The sequence below is a fragment of the Myotis nattereri genome, assembly GCF_964212035.1.
Source record: "Myotis nattereri genome assembly, chromosome: 8".
NCBI lineage: Eukaryota > Metazoa > Chordata > Mammalia > Chiroptera > Vespertilionidae > Myotis > Myotis nattereri.
This window is the reverse complement of record NC_138083.1, coordinates 81,992,761-82,011,999: the sequence shown is the minus strand read 5'-3', so window position 1 is coordinate 82,011,999 and position 19,239 is coordinate 81,992,761. Positions and strand designations below refer to the sequence as shown.

The window sequence follows — 19,239 nt, the reverse complement described above, 5'->3', positions numbered from 1 at the left end:
TCTACTGAGCCAAACCAGATAGGGCTTCAATGAAGGTTTATTGAAAGACCATGTGAAGGTGGCAGTGACCCTTTCCCGTCCTCTTCTCCACCAGACCCGTCATGTGAGGGAGGGGCATGTAGAGCAGCGGAGAGCCTGGGGAATGCCCGAATCAGTTAGAGAGAAGGTCTGCAGTGGGATCAGGGGGTCCAAACTCATCTGCCACAGGGTAACTTACCAAGGGCACTTCGATCTCCGTCCAGGTGATGTTGGGCACCGAAGACACGGGCTCCACTAGTGTTGTGGGGAAGAAGAGGTTGTAGTGGCCTGTGGCTGCCAGGTATAGGGTCACCGCGATGTTGAAGGGCAGTGTAAAAACTGGGAGGTCCCACTTGCTGAAGATGGAGTTCAAGGCACTAGAAAGAACTGGGCTGACGATGGAAGAAGCAAAGGGTTAATCACTGTAGTCATTCCTAGAGCTACACCATCTCTTCAGCTCTAACCACTGTGCCATTTACTGTCCCCTCTCCCTGATACGGTCCTTCCTGGCTCTCTTGAGACTCAAGCAGTCCATTGACCTGTGATTGGGAACAGGATACTCAATTTAAGGCCGCACCTTTGAGAAACAAAATTTAAAAATAATATAAAACTGTCTTGAATAAAAGACTTTATAGAATAAACATTTCTTTGTTAGTTAAACCAATAAAGTGAACCAAAATGTAATTCTTACAAAATATCATGTATTGTCTTTGGCTCATCTAGATGTGCAATGGCTATTATGCTAAGCTGTGATAATGTTTTAGGAGTCTGGCCTCTGGGAGGAGGCTGCCATGGTACATAGATAGCACACAGGATTGGATTCAGTTAAAATACTTTGAATTACTCTGGGAACCACCATGTGAAAATGACACCTTGAGTTGTTTGTGTTTCCTTTCTTCTTGGCCTCTTCCTTGGAAAGAACACAGATTTTTGGAGAAAGAGCTGAGTGCAAATGCTAACTACAGGCTGAGTGAGCAACATTAGGTAATTAATCTTCTTTAGCTTTGTTTCCTCTGAAGGGACCGGATACCCTGGACACCTAACACCCTACGTCTTCCACACTCAGCGAGCTCAGGACAAAACATGAAATCATAGGATCCGGCTGAGTGGTCTACTTTTAATTAATGACTGTGAAGCCCAAATGGGCATTTAAGACTGCCTGAAAACCCTGTTCACATCCCTAGCCAATTAATTCTCCAACTTGCTGAGACAAGTATTTCACATCTCCTCTTTTCTCCTCAACTTTCACGTCTGCTTTCCTTTAGTTTCAGCTAACCACCTTGCTTTACTTCATTAAGAAAATAGAAATGACAAGATGAGAAATGCTTCATTTCCCCACCAAAAGATCCACATTCAACTTCCCTGTGTCCACATGCTCTCCTCATTGCCTATTTCACATGATGGATGTGTTCCTGTTCCTTTATCAGGCAAATTCTTTTCCCTGTACCTAGGGAACCAATCTATCTCAAAGATTTCCCTCCTGTGATTCTCTCCTTTTTCTCTGGATTATCTTCATAAATACACAAACATACTCTAGTTCCTCATAAATGCACAAACATATTCTAGTATCTTCTACCTTAAAAGCCCTCCCCTTTAATCTAATGTCTGCTCAGTTACTGCCCCATTTCTCTTTCCTTTTACAGCAATACACCTCAGAAGTATTATCTATCTTTGCTACCCCAATCTTTCTCCTCCAGTGCGTTCCTAAACCCACTCTAATCAGAGTTTTCCCCATGAAGACGAATCTCATTCAGTTCACCAGTGATGTCTATCTTGCCAAATCCATAGTCATCCCCTGCTCCCTGCATTTGATTGCTGGACCCTCTGACTAGACCAGCCGTGGGCAAACTATGGCCCGTGGGCCGGATCGGCCCGTTTGAAATGAATAAAACTAAAAAAAAAAAAGACCGTACCCTTTTATGTAATGATGTTTACTTCAAATTTATATTAGTTCACACAAACACTCCGTCCATGCTTTGGTTCCGGCCCTCCGGTCCAGTTTAAGAACCCATTGTGGCCCTCGAGTCAAAAAGTTTGCCCACCCCTGGGCTAGACTGAAACATTCTCTGTCTGGGCTGCCATGGCACTGCACATCCTCAGTTATCTTCCTGCTTCTCCGGCAGCTCCTTCACAACTCTCTGTCCGTTGTTCTTCCTCTCTTTTGCCAATTTCTAAATATTAGAAGATCCTCTCTCTCTCTCTCTCTCTTTCTTTCCTTCTCTTTCTGGGTAATAGCTTTAGTACCATGGACAAAAAAATGTCTTCTATCTGCCTCTGAGTTCCAAATCTTGACCATATCGCTAAGTTCCAGATTTGCACATCCGGTGACCTACTCAACATCTCTACTAGAAGTTTAAGGTTTCATGTCTAAACAGAACCCTCAATTTGCATCCTGTCTCCAACCACCAACCTGTTTTTCTTAGTTTTCTCCATCAGCCCAGGTGCTCGGGAAAGTTATAGGAGTATCTGAGTCACCCCCCACAAACCCCATGCCCCACAGCCTCTCAGGAAGCCCTATTGCTTCTACTTTCCTTAAAATATAGCCAAGCCCCACCACTTCTCACCACCTCCCTGATACCACCCTATTCTAGACTGTCCTCATCCCTGTGGGTTATTGTAGCAAACAACTCACTATGCCTTCAGGGTTTACTCTTGTCCAGTTGAAATCCATCCTCCACACTGCAAGCAGAGTGATTTGCTTAGATTTAAACCATATCGCATCACTCCTCTGCTTAAACCCTTTAACTGCTTCCCATCACAGTTATAATGAAAATCCAAAGGCTCACTTATCTACGAGGCATATGGGGTCTGGCCCTCATCTACTTCGGCCTCACCTTCTGCCCCCCTCCATTCTGGGTTTCAGCCCCACTGGTCTTGTTTCTAGAACACATCACACGTCTCCAGTTGGGGTCTTTGTCCACGTGCTGCTTCTGCCTGCAGCATCCTTCACTCAAATCTGCAGATGGCAGGCACCTTCTTGTCATTTAGGCCAAACACCCCTCTGCAAAGTGGTGTCCTGACATCCCCATCTGGAATCATTGTTTCATTTGCCCCATCTTATTTTCCTCAAGTACTTATCACACATTGAAGTGATCTTCTTAATTCACTGGCTCATGCATTTTATTTCTATCTTTGCCAAGAAAAATGTAAGGTCTAAGAGGATGGAGACCTTCTCTTGCTCACAATGGTCCCCAACACCTAGAATAGTCCATGCATATCTCAGGCACTCAGCAAACATTTGTTGGATAAACCTGGAAAATGACACTGCTAATACCTATGCTGTGGATTGGCTTTTAAGGACTCAGTGAGATAAGTGAACAACTACAGCAGTAGCACAGAGCTCAGCCCGGAGTAGGGCGCTCAGTGGTGTTTATCTTTAAAATTGGGAAGCAAGGGTGGGGCTGACAAATTGCCTCCCAGTGTGATGTGGCTGAGGAACTGTGCCAAGGGGCTTAATCTATGCAGTTATAAACCAAATGTATGCAAATAAGGACAAGTCCTCCTACTCCTTACATGGAGGCCCATGGGGGATATTAAGGAAATCCCCATAGAATTGACTGCTTTAGCTGCTTGTCCTGATAGATTAAGAAAGAAGCCCCAAGAAAAAACATAAGTTCCCTGGAATGCTTAATGTAGTAATTTATTTGCAAGCACTACTAAAAAGTAATGGAACAGTACTTAAACTACATTAAACTAACTGCTTTTAGTAACTCTAGACTTTGAAATCAAAGAAAGCCATTTACTTCTTAAAGATGTTAAAAATCAGTCAGCATGTCTGAGAGGAGGTGAGCCCAGGGCTGCAGGCTACGGGTTCGTTTCGGGCCTCCTGCCTCTGCATTCAGCAGGCGCCCTCGGACCCTGCGGACCTGGTGCGGATGCAAGGCCCCCACGAGTAAAAGGCCTCGCACACCCTGCACCCAGTGGATAGTTCTTAATACGCTCCCACCTTACTTTACCTTCCTTCTGCACAATGAGGTGATTTCACAGTAAGATCTCAGCTGATGTTTCTCATCAAAGGCTCTATGCTCTGAATACAGGTGCACTGGTCCAGGAAAGCTCTATGCATCTATCACCAGCCAGTTTTCAGCTTTTGGATCTTGGTTGGGCCACAGGATAGATGATTACTATAGAGCCTGGGGTTTAGCAGTGCAGGCTCTGCGTTCAGAAGGCTAGCAGTGATCTCTTTTACCGAGTGTGACCTTGGGCCAAACTATGTAACCTCTGTGTGCCTTGGTCTTTCCTTCTGTATGCGGGGACAGTAATAGCCCTACACTGCTTAGCACTGTGCATGTAGGAAATGCATGTCAGCCTTTTTCATGAAAAGGTCCCCAACACCTAGAATAGCCTGTCATGCAAGGAGGACTATCAGCACGAGACCAAATGTGCGGTGCTTTGTTGCTTTAAAGGGTCCCTGTCACTCCAGATTCAAACATGATCCTCTTGGGTGCAACTGAACTCATGGACTTTCACAGTGTCTTTCAGGACAGACCAGCCTGACTGTGAAGACGTGGGGCCTCGTGACGGTGCACGCCCCTGTCCATTCTAAGACACAGCAGTCATCCTGGGGCTCCGTGGGTCTGGGAGCAGAAACAATGAGGCATCTCACCAGGCCATCGAGGTGAAGGTCACGGGAAACAGAAGCCACCAGTAATAGTCAAACTTCTTGGAGAACACGGCCATCAGCAGCCCAACCAGCATCCCATTGTACCCGTGGAGTCCGGAGGCGATCGCGGACCTGGGGGGAAGCAGAGTAATCTGTGTTTGACCTCATTGTCCCTCTCTCCTGCTGTTCACAGAGGAGTCAGTTTATTCGATGGATGTTGGGCAATCAAATAGCTGCCAGCACCTTCCAGATACACACACACACACACACACATACCTGTGTGCGCCTTGATTACCTTTGCTGATCTAGAATTACATTATGCACTTTTGTCTTCTCTGTGTCTACACTCTCCTTCTCAGGGGAGCCTCAGATTGCTACATGTAGAGGGAAATCTGAAAGAAACCTGAGGTGTGACACCGGGAAGTTGTGTGTGTGTGTGTGTGTGTGTGTGTGTGTGTGTGTAAGAGAGAGGGGGGTGGTTGGGAGTGGAGGTCAGGGGCAGCTGTAGATGGGGGGCTGGAAGAGAAGAGGGTGTTCAGAATCTCCTCAGGACTAGAGTAATTATCTGAGAAGCAGAAATCCATGTTTTGGAAAAATAATTATTTTTCATTGTGCTTGCATTTTCTCTCTATTTTCTCATTTGTATTTGGTGTTAGAATTAGTACTTTTTTTTGTTTTACATTCTAGCTGCTTCAGGCAAACTGAGCAAAGACGGCTGGCCCATACCTGTGAAGTCTCGCAGCGCCAGTGGCTGGGTATAGCAGGGGCAGTGGGAATAAAACGAGGAAGCCTTGGGGAGATAAAATTGGGGGAGCCCTAGGGGTTGCTTCCACAGCTGCCCTTCCCTGTGGAGAGTGCCCTTCTAGAACACTTCTCTGTCAAAAGTTTGGTGGCTTCTGGATTTGGTTTTCAGGAGGAAACCCATTACCTTATACCCCTGTTCTGACCATCAAAACTATAAAACTCGGTTCAACCCCAATGCCAAAGGATCTTCATTAGGATCATGCTCCATCACAGCACGGCAGCATCAGTGTTGCTGACTTTGGGTTACTATCTGTAAAGTACAGTCTCCGGACCAGTGGGCTGTGGTGATGGGGCCGGGATACTAGGGGTGGTGGTGGAGGGCAGTGGTGGAGGTTCTGATCTGGATATGTGGCTGTGTCAGTGGCTCATTGTGGACAGTGGTGAAGTCATGGCTCTTTGGAAGAATGTGTATGTAAGGTGCCTAGAATTTTGCACCTATGGTGTAGGACACGGTACTGACCTATCAGTAATGAAGCTCAAATCTTTTCCAGGCACTGGAGTGGAATATGAAACATTTGGACTGGACTTCTCATCTTGGACATGCTTAGAACATAGCCAGGGAGAGAAAACCCAGAAAGCAATTAGAGAACCATCTAAGATAGTAATGGGGTATGGTCTGTGGTTGTTCAGAGAGAAAGGAAGGGTCAGAGTACACTGGGGCAATCAGGGTGGCTCCCTGGAGGAGGAGAGATTGAGGGAATGGCAGGATTAGATACGCAGAAGCAACAGTGCTCAATTGGGAACAAGTGTGACGTTCAGTGGTAGGTAGTGTGGGTGTATTAGAGAGGCTTTGGAAGCCAAGTTGAGGGATTGGATTTTATTCTGATGCATATTTGGCTTAAATTTGCCTTTTCCAAACTCTGTATTACATACTGTCCTGTATTATTAGAAGACATTTCTTGCCTGTTAGTCTTGTCCCCCTCAACTAAATTGCAGGCTCCATGAGGGAAGAACTGCCTAAATGTTCTGCACCTATCACAGAGGAAGTGTTTCCAGAAGGCTATACGGTTAAATGGAGCCTGGCACTGTCATTTGCTGTGAACATAGGAGTGGTTTAATTCTGTGAGGATCTCCAATGACCTGTTCAAAGCTGAGACTCAGGAGACCTCGGCCTGGCTGAGAGGATAAGGTAGGCTGACCACACAAGTAATCACCTCTCCACCTGTCTGCCTCAAAACCCAAGACCAACATGGAAAGGGACTCACCTGTCTTGGCTCAAGGCAAGGGCAGTTAAGGTCGAGACCACTGTCCCCAGACCCCCAGCAATTGTCCACCAGGGATTCTGGATCAGGAGCCCTATGAAGATGATGAACCCGCTGACAGGGTTGTTGACGAACATCACTTGACCAGTCCCCCTTAGGACCCAGTCTGTGAACTGCAGGGCCAGCGGCTTATCTGAAAGAGACGGGCAGAACCAGAGCCATCAGCAAGGTCCAGCCTGTGCTTCCCTGCTGGACCACTGGTTGGCGTGGCAACCAAGGCAGACAGGGATGCTTGAGCCAGGACACTTCCCCTCATTCAGCCTGGCACCCAGCCCATCTCTGAGTGGCCCGGCAATCAGTCCGCATGGGTGCTAGTTTTGCAGTACGCACTGAGGCACCGTGCTGAGACCAATTTAACGCCGTTCCAGCCATTGGCTTGGTTGGCAAGGAAGCCCCAGGAGCATTCCAAGGGAAATTTATTGATCCAAGGGAAGGGGTGGAGAGGGAAGGAAGCTCTTTTTATGTGGTGCTGTATGATTCAGTTGAGGGCTGGTATCTGAGCAGCAGAGGCAGTAGTCTGGAGAAAGGAAGCTGGGAAAGAAGTGATTTTAGTACAGCTGTGACAATAGTATTGAGTCAGGACCTGGAGGAAGCCAGGTCCAGAAGAGGGAACATACAGTCGATCTCATTCTCTGGGTTGGTTTCCAGTACAGCCCGCACAGGTGGGGGCAGGGAGGTGAGGCGTGTTTGTTGCAGCATTTAGTTTAGGGAAATGATGAGAAGGAAGATATTAAAAAGAAAAAACTCTGGAATATCGGTGGGGTGATGCCAATACTTGGCACATAACACACAGTCAGCAAAAGTGAAAGAATGACCAATCAGCTTGTTTGGGAAATGGCTTATAGGCTAAGTGGTTGTCCAAAAGCTATTCCATTATTCCCTGGAGGAGTGAAGGATTTTCAAACAATTCAAGTGAGTGAAATGCATTTAATTCCAAAACCTTGGGAATTCCGTTATTAGGGTACGTCATGCCTTCCCGAGTCAACTCAGGGCTGGCGCACCCCATCGGTGGGAGCCCTCACCATGGCTGAGTGAGGGAGCAGCTTCCTCTCTCCAAGCCAGAGGCAGGGCTGGCCCACTGGCCTGGCCCGGCTGCTTCTTCCCTGGCCACTGACTTACCTTTCAGCCAGCTCCTGCACTCCTTCATCTCGCCTGTCAGGTAGCTCACTGCTCGGAAGAGGCTGATGCCTCCCCGGCCTGCCGAGCCCCGGGGGGCTGCCCCACTTTCTCTCCTTTTACTCTTTTCATTGGGCTTTTCAATTTTCACGATGTGGCTCCCTTCGTTGGATGAGCGGAGATCCTTTCAGGAGAAGCGATGACAAAACATCAGAGAATTTAGCTTTTTGAGAGCAGGAGCATTTGGGGCTAAAGAAGGTTGCCAGGTTTTTTTCTTTTTGATATGAAGGATCATAAGACAAATATGCACTGTGTCTCACGGAGCCCCAACTGCCCCACTCAGACCAGCTCTGCCCAGAATCTCTACACATTCTTCACAGCAGCCTTTCTTAACCCTTCGTGCCAGGGATCCCTTTTGGCAACTTGGCAAGCCTGTGGACTTCCTTTCAGAACGTAAATGTTTGGAAATGAATAAAGTAAGTAGCATTACAAAGAAAACCAATGACACTGAAACACAATATCAGAAAAGACTGCGATACACATATAGCCGTGGCAGATCCAATGCCTACTATGACTTCAGGGTAGTGAGGAGTGAATACCTGGGGCCTCTCCACTCTAACTCAGAATCGCTGCAGGGCCATCCCAGCTCCAGCGCTCACCACAGGAGCAGCGAGGCCTCTACGGTGACTGCATCACAGCCCAGCTTCTGCTCTAATCCTGCTGCCTTACTTCTCTGCAAGTATTGACCCAGTGCCATACCCCTGTAAACTTCTTATATGCAAATCTCCAAGTCAGCTTCCTAGGGGAACCCAATCTGTGACAAGGACAAAAATCTCACATGTGCTAATATGACTGTTGTTCTTTCCCTGTATTCTTTTTTTTTTTTCTTTCTTGATGCTGGGACATCAAAGGAAAATTAGTCAAGCACTCTGAAAATGTTATTACTCTTCTTTCCCTGTATTCTTAATTGAAGTAAATGTGAAAGTTTGTTGGAGGTTAAGAAAAATAAAGATGACTGACTCACCCCCCCCCCTCCTAAGTTCCTACCCCGCGATTCTACCTGTGGACCCCTCGGTCAGGACTCCTTGCTCTAAAGTTGCGCTGTCCCCTATAGTAGCTAACAGGACATGTGGCTATTGAGCACCTGAAATGTGACTAATCTAAACTGAGATGTGCTTTAAGTGAGTTTTAAAGACTTAGTATAAAAAGAATGTGTAAACTATCTCAATGATACTTTATATTGATTATATATTGAAATAATATTACATATATTCATATATATTAGGATAAGTAAAATATATTATTGAAATTAATTTCACTTGCTTCTCTCTACTTTTTAAAAATGTGTTAATAGAAATTTAACTTACACACATGGCTTGCATTATATTTTAATTATACACCTAAAGTTCTTTCCTCCATTAAGGCAATGAGAGCAGTGGAAAAAATGGTGCCCAAGACGGTGGATAACAATTGGGGGGAGTGATGAGCTAGTCAAAAGCTTAAACAGATAAACAGAGGAATGAGATGTCCAAAGGGGGGTTGGAAAAGCTTGGGGGTATCTCTGTGAATCCAGAAGGCCTCATGCATGTGTAGGGCTGGCACATGACCAGGACAGTGTGCAAGCTCAAAGAACTGAGAGGCCCCTACGCTCTCATCTGGCTGAGTCTGAGTCTCTGTACAAGCAGAAAGTGCAGGCTGAGGTAGAGTTGAAAGCTGCCTCAGTGTTGGAGATATATCCCAACATGCGCACAGAACCCTTAGAATATGTCTGTCGAATCATTGGCTGACCAGTAGGCTAATTGAGCCAAGACATCAGAGGCTAGAAATGATAAAAAATATATACTATCCAGAATTATTTCAGAAAAGACATTAGACAGACATGCCAGCAACTGACTTGTCTTTAAATTTTCTGGTTCGTTCTTCTGACTGCTCCAATCTGATATTGAGCTTCTCTAGCAAATTTTCACTTCTATTATACTTTTCAACTTCAGATTTTTTACTTGTTTCTTTTAAAAATAATTCCCTCTTTATTGATAGTCTCTATTTGGCGAGATATTATGGTCATACTTCTCATATGTTCCTTTAGCTCTTTAGACATGTTTGGTTGTTGTTGTTCCTTAATTGTATTTAAGGTGATTTAAAGTCTTTTTCTAGTAAGTATAATGTCTGGGCTTCCTCAAAGACAGTTTCTATTGGCTGCCTTATTTCCCCTGTTCCATACTTTCTTATTTCTTGGCATGTCTCATTATTGTTTGTTGAAAACTGGATGTTTTAAATAATATAGTGTGGCAACTCTGGAAATCAGATTCTTCTCTCTCCCCAGGGTTTGTTATTGCTGGCTTGTATCCCTCTCCACTGTATTAATAGCTATAGCCAGGCTACCTCTGTGCTACTGTGTTCAAGGAGTGCTAAAAGCTGACATTTGCCTGACCAGTGTGGCTCAGTGGTTGAGTATCCGTCTATGGATCAGGAGGTCATGGTTCGATTCCCAGTCAGGGCACATGCCTGGGTTGCGGGCTTGATCCCTTGTATGGGGCGTGCAGAAGGCAGCTGATTAATGATTCTCTCTAACCATTGATGTTTCTATCTCTCTCTTCCTCTCCCTTCCTCTATGAAATCAATAAAAATGCATAAAAAAATAAAGACTGGCATTTGAATGAAGGCCTTCCTTTTGAAGATAATAGGTAATTCAAGGGGACAAGTCTAAGGGGCAAGATTCTGGAGACTGGTTGGAAGACTGGTGTATGAGTGTGTACATTTCTTGTCTTTAAAATCATGTTGCACACAAGCTACATTTTCATCTTAGGCCAAGTAGGACTCATCATGGAAGTGACCATGTATTGACTTGGGACAGAATCTCCCTGAACAGTGGCCCCTCTATGGCATTATATAACACAGGCATTGGGTAGTTGGGAAAATAGCAACTTTCACTACCCTTTCCCACCCCCACCCCCACCCCACCTGGGAAACATCCTAGGAGAAACATTCCTCACCTTTTCTTCAGGCATTTCCAGGAGGGGCAGGGCCGGGTGTGTATCCTGAGGGCTGGAGGGCCAGGTAGGGCTGGGTAACTCAGACTCATAGAGTTTGTATCTGCTGGAAAGAGGCTCTGCCAGGAGAGGACTGCTGTGAGTTTCAGACATCTCCTTCAGGGGGCGGCCACTCATTGGTCATGCAACTGGTGGAAAAAAAGGGACAGAACAGGTGCATCAGGATCAGGCTCACATGGACTTGGCTGAAGCTGGATAGAGGCCTCAGGAAGCATATGGTGCCCTGACACACATGGGACCTGCTGTTCCAGAAGTTTGTGCTGCCAGAGCAGCCTAGAGCCATTCCTCCATCATGTGAACTTTACCTTCCAACCCCCCCTCCCCCCTCCCCCGCTATTCTTCCAAGTCCAGAAGAAAGTCCATTCCATTGGGAAGATTTCTCTGACACCCAGAATAGGTGTCTTCCTTTTTTTTCTGACTCCTGAAATATTTTTCTCTACCTTTTATATTGATCATTGTACTATCTGTACATATATTTTCCCTTAATACATACACATAGATCTGGCTCTTCCAACTTAGTGGCGATCTAAAAGAAACTTGTTTTCTTAATTGCTAGGGAGCCAACATTGCTTATAGTTGACCTCCAGTCTCCCTTCTCTCCCCTCTGCCCTCAGTGCTCTTTCCATCTCCTTCCTCCTTTTCCTTCCCTAGAAACAGTAAGAAACTCTGGTATAATCTGTTTGAAGTTGTGTGCACCAGGCTGGACATCCTTCCCTCTCTGTGTGGGACCACTAGGGCCAGGGTTTATGCCATGACTGCTTTTAGGAACAACATCTGCCAGAAGTCCTCAGTTTCTCAATCTATTCTGGTGTGCCAGGTCGTGCTGCACTTCTCCCCTTCCCATTCAGTAATCTTAGCCATTCTTCTCTGGCCTCCTTCAGCTCAGTTATGTCTTCATTTACTTTATTGTTTCTTTGAGAGTTGGCTTTGGACCTGCACATAGGCTCTTCAATATGATTTAGACTTTCTCTATTGCTCCATGCTGCCTCCTCTGAGTTGCAGGGCAGTGTATCTCAGGACAGTGATTGCAGATCCCTAGAATGGGTGCTAGCATTCCTTACATTTACCATTGCAGACATTCCTAAAGGATTGCAGACATTTCCAAAGGGGCTGAAGTCCCCCTTTCTATACCTGCATTAGTACCATTTCCCTGACTATTTCCTCTTCTACTCCCAATGAGAGGAATTACTGTTCTTCATTGTTGCTTCCAGAACACTATATACCTTCCTTGTGTAGAATGCTCTCTTCTTTGAGGCCTATACTACCCCTCTAACTGCTCACTCTCTCATTCAATGAAGACTTTAGGGCAGTGGTTCTCAACCGTCTGGCCCTTTAAATACAGTTCCTCATGTTGTGACCCAACCATAAAATTATTTTCGTTGCTACTTCATAACTGTAATGTTGCTACTGTTATGAATCATAATATAAATATCTGATATGCAGGATGGTCTTAGGCGACCCCTGTGAAAGGGTCGTTCGACCGCCAAAGGGGTCGCGACCCACAGGTTGAGAACCGCTGCTTTAGGGTCTCCTAATAGTTATCTCTACTCCAATAATTTTCAGCAACCTCAATGTTCAGGCATTGATACTGACCTCACTGACATTAACTAATCATTTATTTTCTGACTTTGCAGATCCTTGTCTTTCTCATCTCCGGTGACTCACTACCTCTTCCTTTCAGCCACTGATTTCCATAACCACACATGGCCTTGATATCATCCAAACTCTGAAATCTCAAAATCTTGATTCTCTTCTCTGGTCACTACCTCCTGGACTTCCAGCTTACCTGCTCCAGTGCACCTTCTGATACAGTTCTTTCATCCCAACCACTTACCTCTACCAGCCCCCTCATCTCCTTTCTTCCTTAATCAACTTAAATTTCATGGCCCATCATTTTCCTTTTTTCAACCCCCTTGCTCCTTCTTCTCTCCCTCTCTCATTATTGTGTGGTGAAATCCCAGCCAGGTTAACCCAACCCTCCATCTTTTCCATGCTCTTATCAAGCAATGAACATTGCTAGAGAGAAATTGCATAACTGAGTAGGCGACTTTCACTTTAAATTGATGCTTGCCATCCTCAAATGGGCTCTTGGCATTTTTCTTTCTCTTTAGCCACCCCAGTCTGGTTTCCACTCCTACTGCCCTTGCTGTAAGACATCTATGCTGGCAAATCCAAACATGCTTCAGTCCTCATCTCACTAGACCCCTCAGTGGTATTCCATGGACTTGACCAGCCCTCCAGACACACTCTTCTCTCTTTACCTTTCATACTTGACCCTTTCTCTGGCTGCTCCTTCACTCTGTCCTTGGCTAGTTCCTCCTGTAAGTATGAGCTTGTTCTGGGCCATCTTTAGTGATGCTCCTTCCCAGTTGAACTCAGCTCTTGCCATGGCTTGATCTTGCCATGACTCCAAAATCTAGCATTCCCAGCCCAGTTTTGAGCATTGGATTCATTGACTTAATTGTCTAGTTTACACCTGTGGATGTTCCAGAAGTAGCTTAAAGTTAATACACTGAAACAACTCATTTTCTTCCTAAGTTCTGTCCTCTCCCCTCAAAGGTGCTTATCCAAGGACAAGTCCTCTCTCTCTTCCAAACGGCTCCTTCAGAAAACTCAGGAGTCAAACTCAATATTCCCTCCTCCTCCAGTTTCCAAGTCCAGTATTTCTATCTCTAAATACACCTTCATGTCCGATGTTACTATTTGGCTGCCATCACCCCTTGCCACCTCTCTGGTAAGTCCCAACTGGCCTCCCCACTTCTCAGATTTCTCCTCCAAGTCGTCCTCCTCAGGGTCATCAGAGCTGTCTTATTAATACTTAAATCCACGTATGTCAGTTCCTTGCTTAAAACCTTTCAGTGGCTACAGATGAAAAACGATGCCTTTTACATGGCATGACAGGTTCTGTAGCACTGAGTTCCCGTTCAGTGTTAGCCTGTCCTGTGCTTCTCTTGCCCTTTGTCCGTGGGCTCCACGCTGGCCTTGTTTTAGTGCCTAGAAGGTGTTAAGTAAGTACATTTCCACCTCAAATGTAGATCCATCTGCCTAGAAGGTCTCTACCTTGCTCTTTACCTGGGTACCTCCTACCTGTCTTTCAGGCTTTGTCTCAATGAGCACTTTTCAGAGTAGCCTTCCCAGATCTACCCCTGACTGTGTTCTCCTGTCACATGCTGTCAGGGGACCCAGAATTTTTTCTTATAGCATTTCTTTGCACCACTCAATGATAGATTTATTTGTATATTTATTTGCATAGTATCTACTTCTCTACTGGCATTTAACAGGCATGAGGACAGTGACCTTGTCTGTTCTGTTTGCTCCTGTGACCCCAGCTCCCAGCACAGTGCCTGGCACATAGTCGGTGCTCAATAAATAAACAGTTAAATGAGGGGAGGAAAGATAGAAAGCTACAGGTGATACTAGAGTGGGAACATCTCCTTGGAGAGCTTTACAAATCATGTGGGTCTCATGAGAACTGAACAGCTTAAGTAGGGTATAGGGCCACCCACCAGCTCTGCATTTCCGAGCCAGAACTCTGCCATGTCTAGTACCTGTCCTCATTCCCAGGAGGAGCTGATTTAAACAATAGCTGATTTTGAGCGTAGATCAGCCAATATCATTCAGATCCAACCCACTCCCCTTTTTGATGCTGCCACCTGCCTGAAAGGGGGTCTTTTTCTCTATCTGACACTGGAGGTGAGTATCCCGAGTTTCAGATTGCTCTGCGGGGAGCATGAGGGGAAGGTTTGAGAGCAAAAGCTAACAAACCTGGCAACCTGTCCCTCTCCAACGCTCTGTCTCCCTCTGGTGGCCACAATGTGATAAAGCATCCGGGCTCCTCTGCAGGATTCCTTCCAAGCCATCGATAAAAAGCAAGGAGCAACTAACTAGATATCTAGACACATGATTTCCGTGACACCACACATCTGGGTGTAATAGAAATATTTTGGAAAGGCTTTGTGTTAAATTCAGTGGCTGTGAAATCCATTAAAAGTCCAGTTGAAAAATAACTTTTTTTCCAAACGTATTTCATTGAATCTAAGATGTTATCAACTGCAAGATGTATCTTTATTCTGTGTATCCCCAAGGAAGAAGAAAATTCCTGCTAATAAAAATTGAACATCATGATTTCAGAAATGTTAAAATATAAAAGCAATGTCTATCATCTAATCAAGGAAAAATGGTGTTTTTTTTTTTGTTTTTTTTTTAAGGAATGGGGCTCCAGTACACAGGTGGGAGTTGAGAATGGGTAGCTTAGATATTCTTTTCTAACCACAATACTGCAAACATTTTTATATGTCTTTTGATGGAAAATGTGTGTACACATTATGAGCCCTTTAAGGAGAGGACCTGTTCTCTTGTGGATTTCTGTATTTGCAGGGCCCGGGAGCCAGCCTGGCACATAACAAGCCTCCGATATACGTTTAATGAGGGATGGAAAGAATGAATGATTGCACAGGGGTGTGCTATCCAAGAGTCATCCAGAGTCACCTTGGAGTCTCTCCTTTATGCAAACAATAGTCCCAATTACAGACGGAGAAATCAAGGTGCAAGAAAGCAAAGCCGGTGTTGTTTCTCACATGGACGTAAGCTGCACGCTTTCTGAAGCCGGCTTTCCATCTCAGGATGGACACAGCAAGCAGAGACCCAGAAACACCGGCAGCTTTCTCCGGAGTCAAGATTAGACCCAGTTCCCTTCCTGGGCTCTGCTGTGTCTCCAACTGTCTTGTGGGGTACAGCTCGGGGGTCAGGGAGGAGTGACCCTCCTGGGCAGGGTACAGCTGGGGGCTGAGGGAGGGTGGCTGCCCCGGGCCCAGGTCCAGGCCCTCAGCCCCGTGTTCCGTTTCATAAGCCTGCGCAGGAGCAACGTGATTGTATCTCCTCTGGGGAACACAGCGTTCCTTTGCCATGGGAATGTTTATCCTGTTCAAACGGGGGAATTTTTGGCTTTGGGGTTGGAGTGAGACGCCCAGCAAAAATGACCTTGTAAAGAGAAGGTCGCTGTGTCTGGAAAGAGCCCAGGCTGGAGCTCCGATGCCCAGCTTCACCCTTTCCCTGCCAACAGGGACTGCGTGGGCCTCTGCTTCTCCCTTTTTATAGGACAATGGAGGGTTCTCAGGGCAGTGAAACTGCTGACTTGGTTCTTGGCACAGGGGCTGCGTGCAGTGGTGTTTAGCTTCCCCTCTTGTGCTCCCAGATTGAAGGGGAAGATGGCTGGGGCAACTCAGTGAAGTACAAGCTGGCTGGTCCCACACAGAACGATTTTCAAAAGTTTCCATAAGGCGTTGGCCACTTGTTAGAACTGGACGGCAAAATCCCTGCCCCGGCCACGTCCCGTCTGAAGGCGCAGGCCTCAGAGTCCGTTCCCAGCTCAGCTCAGAGCCAGTCCACTAAACCTGCTTCCAAGAACACATAATTATCTGCCTGGCGTGCTCACGCTCCCCTTGGCTGCCCGCACCTTCTTCTCCCTCAGAAATGTGGACAGAAAGGGCTGTTTGGATCAGCCTCGCTTCTCTCCAAAAAGCCAGGCTTCAACTGGTCTCAAAGAGGCTCCAGAAGCAGAGGCTCCCCCACCCTTCTTGTAAGAGCACTCTTGTTGAGTACCTACTGTGTGCCCTTGGGCTACCCCAGGAGCAGAAGTGAGGGGCCCAGGCCCTGCCTGTGGAGTGGCTGGAGAGAAGGGTGGACAGAATGGAGGAGATGCGCAGGGGCCAAGGAGAGGACAGGGCAGCTTCTGAGCAGAACGCAGCCCCCTCACCTCCCAGCCCTGGAGAGATGGTGCCAGGCTTTCATGTTGGGGGTGGGGGGCACACTCAGGCCACGGAAACGCCTGGGAAAGCACAAGGTCTGTGCCAGGAAATCCCAGTGTGGATGCTGCCAGAGTGTGGGCAGGGGCATCTGCAGGCAATACAAGGTGAAACCAGGGTACCAGAGGTCAGATGGTGGGAGTTCCCGGTTCCTATGTTTGGACCCCAATTCTTCCTCCAGTGTTTAGAAAACACGGCTGGATCTATTGCACTAATTTAGAACCCTTCTCCTGGCTTCTCTAAAAGACTATCCATTCCTGGTAGCAAGGCAAAAACATGCCCATGGGGACAGGCTGTGGTCTCTCTAGCATGTTCTTGCTGTCCTGGGTGGGAAGGGCCGTGCCTGGAGGGGTTCCCTGAGTGGCTGCTGTGAGTTAGTGCCGATTTGAAGCTCTTGCCTTCCCTGTGACCTCGTGGGCTTAAGTAGGCCAGCAAACGTGTCATCTAACACGGCCTCATGGCCATCATCTTCCAGTCAACCTGTTCTCGAGGCCACAGCAGCTCTGGGGAAGGAGAAGCGATCAGCAGGTTCTCCAAAATATCTCTTGAATTAATTCACTTTGCCCAGGGCTTGGCAATTGATGCAATTATAGGAAAGGAGAGTTTCCAGAAATGTCTGCAACCTAAGGACTAAAAGGGACATTCTTTGTCTTCCTCAAATAATGAAGCAATCCATTGTTTAGTGCCCCTTGCTGTTGCCTGGGGTCCTGTTCTCATTGGGAACAGCTCTGATGATAAGAAGGCAGTGGACCTATGGACCCCACATCAACTCCCGGGGACTTTCACTGACGGCTGGTCCCAGTTGTGTCCATCAGAGCCTAGGACACAAAAAAAGCATCCGAGAGCACTTTAGAGATTAATACTAAGCCTGCTTTTTCTTTCCAGAGCAGACTTCTCCATTTTCCTTCTGTTTGGCTCACCAGACAAAGCCCCTAGACCCTCTTCCATCCTGCCGCAGGATCAGAGGTAGAGATATCAGCCCGCCAGGACCTTGCTGAGTCAGGCTGGGCCCCTGGACCAGGGGCTCTGTGGATCTCGAGCCTGGTGGACAGCTGCGGGAAGGGAGAGATCAGCTGAGCAGGGCTGAGTGGCTGTTGGAGTGGGGACAGAAGAGGCTCCTGGGCTGGTGCCTCACACCCCTGGAGGCCAGGGAAGGGACGAAGCCAGGAGAGGCCTGGTGACTAGACGGATAGGGCAAGGGAACAGAGGAGAGGGGCCGGGCGGCAGTTGGGCGAAGGTGAGAGGTGCTGGGTTGTGCAAGAGGTTGGCCAAGCGCTGCTTCTTATTAGGGGTGGCTCAGAGCTTTCTTGGCAATGAGTCTGATGTGGGCTGAGAGGAGCCTGACTCACTGGGGCCAGAGGGTCAGGTCGGGTGGGACTGGAGTCAGGAGCCAGCACGACCTCCCCTGGGCCATCTGCAGACTGCTGGGTCGGAGCTGGCTGATGGCCAGCCGCTGGGGCTGGGCCTTCCTGCGTTCCCCGGCAGGGTCAGCTGGGAGTCCAAGCAGGCCTGGCAGGGGAGCTCTGGCCCTCAGTGACCGGTTCAGGGGCCTGGGGAATGGGATGGGGTTAGAGGCCGACCTCCTTTGATCTCCTTTTAAGATATTAGATGGTGTTTGCAAGGACATTAGGAGGGGCATGCTCTCCCTTCTCAGCTGATGCTTTGAAAGTGGGATGAGCCTTCTGTGCCTATATATTAGCCCCTGCCTCACCCCCTCCCAGCAGCAACCCTAGGCTGCCGGACCTTCCTCCAGAACCTCTGATCATCAGTCTGTTTTTTTTTCCTTTGGGCCAGCCCTGCCCTGCCCAGGTCCACCCCCCGGCCTCCCTGACTCCAGACTGCCCAGGCTCCCCTCACACTGCTGATGGACGGATGATCCTAAAACACCACTAGGTCGTGCCATGGTCAGAAAGCTCCCGAGGAGCCACGTCTGAGTGGCTTGCTGCTGGGACTGGGCATGTCCCCCCGGGGGTGGCCCAGGCCCAGAGAGGACTGACGCCCAGTGTTCTGGAATTCTAATTGTACCTGATGGGGACCAATTCAGGGTGCAGGGCTTATAACAGAGTAGAATGCAAGCCTTTTTGTTTTTAAGGCAGACATTTCTGGGAAGACATGTTGAGACTGTGGGCAGCCGCTCCAGGGGTGTCCCCTCACCAGCTGGGGGTGACATGGCCAGTCTCTGCAGGAGGGAGGGCACTTGGGGAAGAAGTTAAGCAGCCCAGAAGGCAGCCTCCCAACACTTAGGCCAGTGCTCTTCCCAGCAGCGTAGGCCCTGGACTCTTCCCTGAGGGTGTCCCTCCTTTGCGGGGACCAGGGGCTAGTGGTGTTTGATTCTCCCTGTGGCCTGGCTAGACATAGCTTAAGTTTTTGGTCTTTGGGTTTGATGTGTACAAACATGCGCCTCCTTTCAGAAACCAGACCATGGTGCAAGGCCGTGTGCCACCTGGCGTGTCTGTTGGGGGCCCCATCCCTCCTTGGCTGGGGTGTAGTTCTTCCGCACTTGACCTCTGCAAGAGCTTCGTGTGGCATGTCCTTTAGGCTCTTGAGCTACCTTCATTTTTTTCAACAACACTCTGGTAACA

At 47.6% G+C, this 19,239-nt stretch overlaps 1 protein-coding gene across 1 annotated transcript in view; it reads right to left on the bottom strand.

The window, feature by feature from the left end:
• SLC14A2 (solute carrier family 14 member 2) overlaps positions 1 to 10,970 on the bottom strand; it is a gene marked incomplete at its 5' end in the record, with an annotated part of 45,329 nt that extends 34,359 nt beyond the window's left edge. Inside the window, 5 exons of the mRNA XM_081096513.1 lie at positions 218 to 410; positions 4,625 to 4,753; positions 6,631 to 6,820; positions 7,807 to 7,987; positions 10,797 to 10,970. Of these exons, the coding sequence (XP_080952639.1) occupies positions 218 to 410; positions 4,625 to 4,753; positions 6,631 to 6,820; positions 7,807 to 7,987; positions 10,797 to 10,970 (867 nt within the window). The remainder of the gene's footprint in view (positions 1 to 217; positions 411 to 4,624; positions 4,754 to 6,630; positions 6,821 to 7,806; positions 7,988 to 10,796) is intronic.
• Positions 10,971 to 19,239: the final 8,269 nt, after the last annotated feature.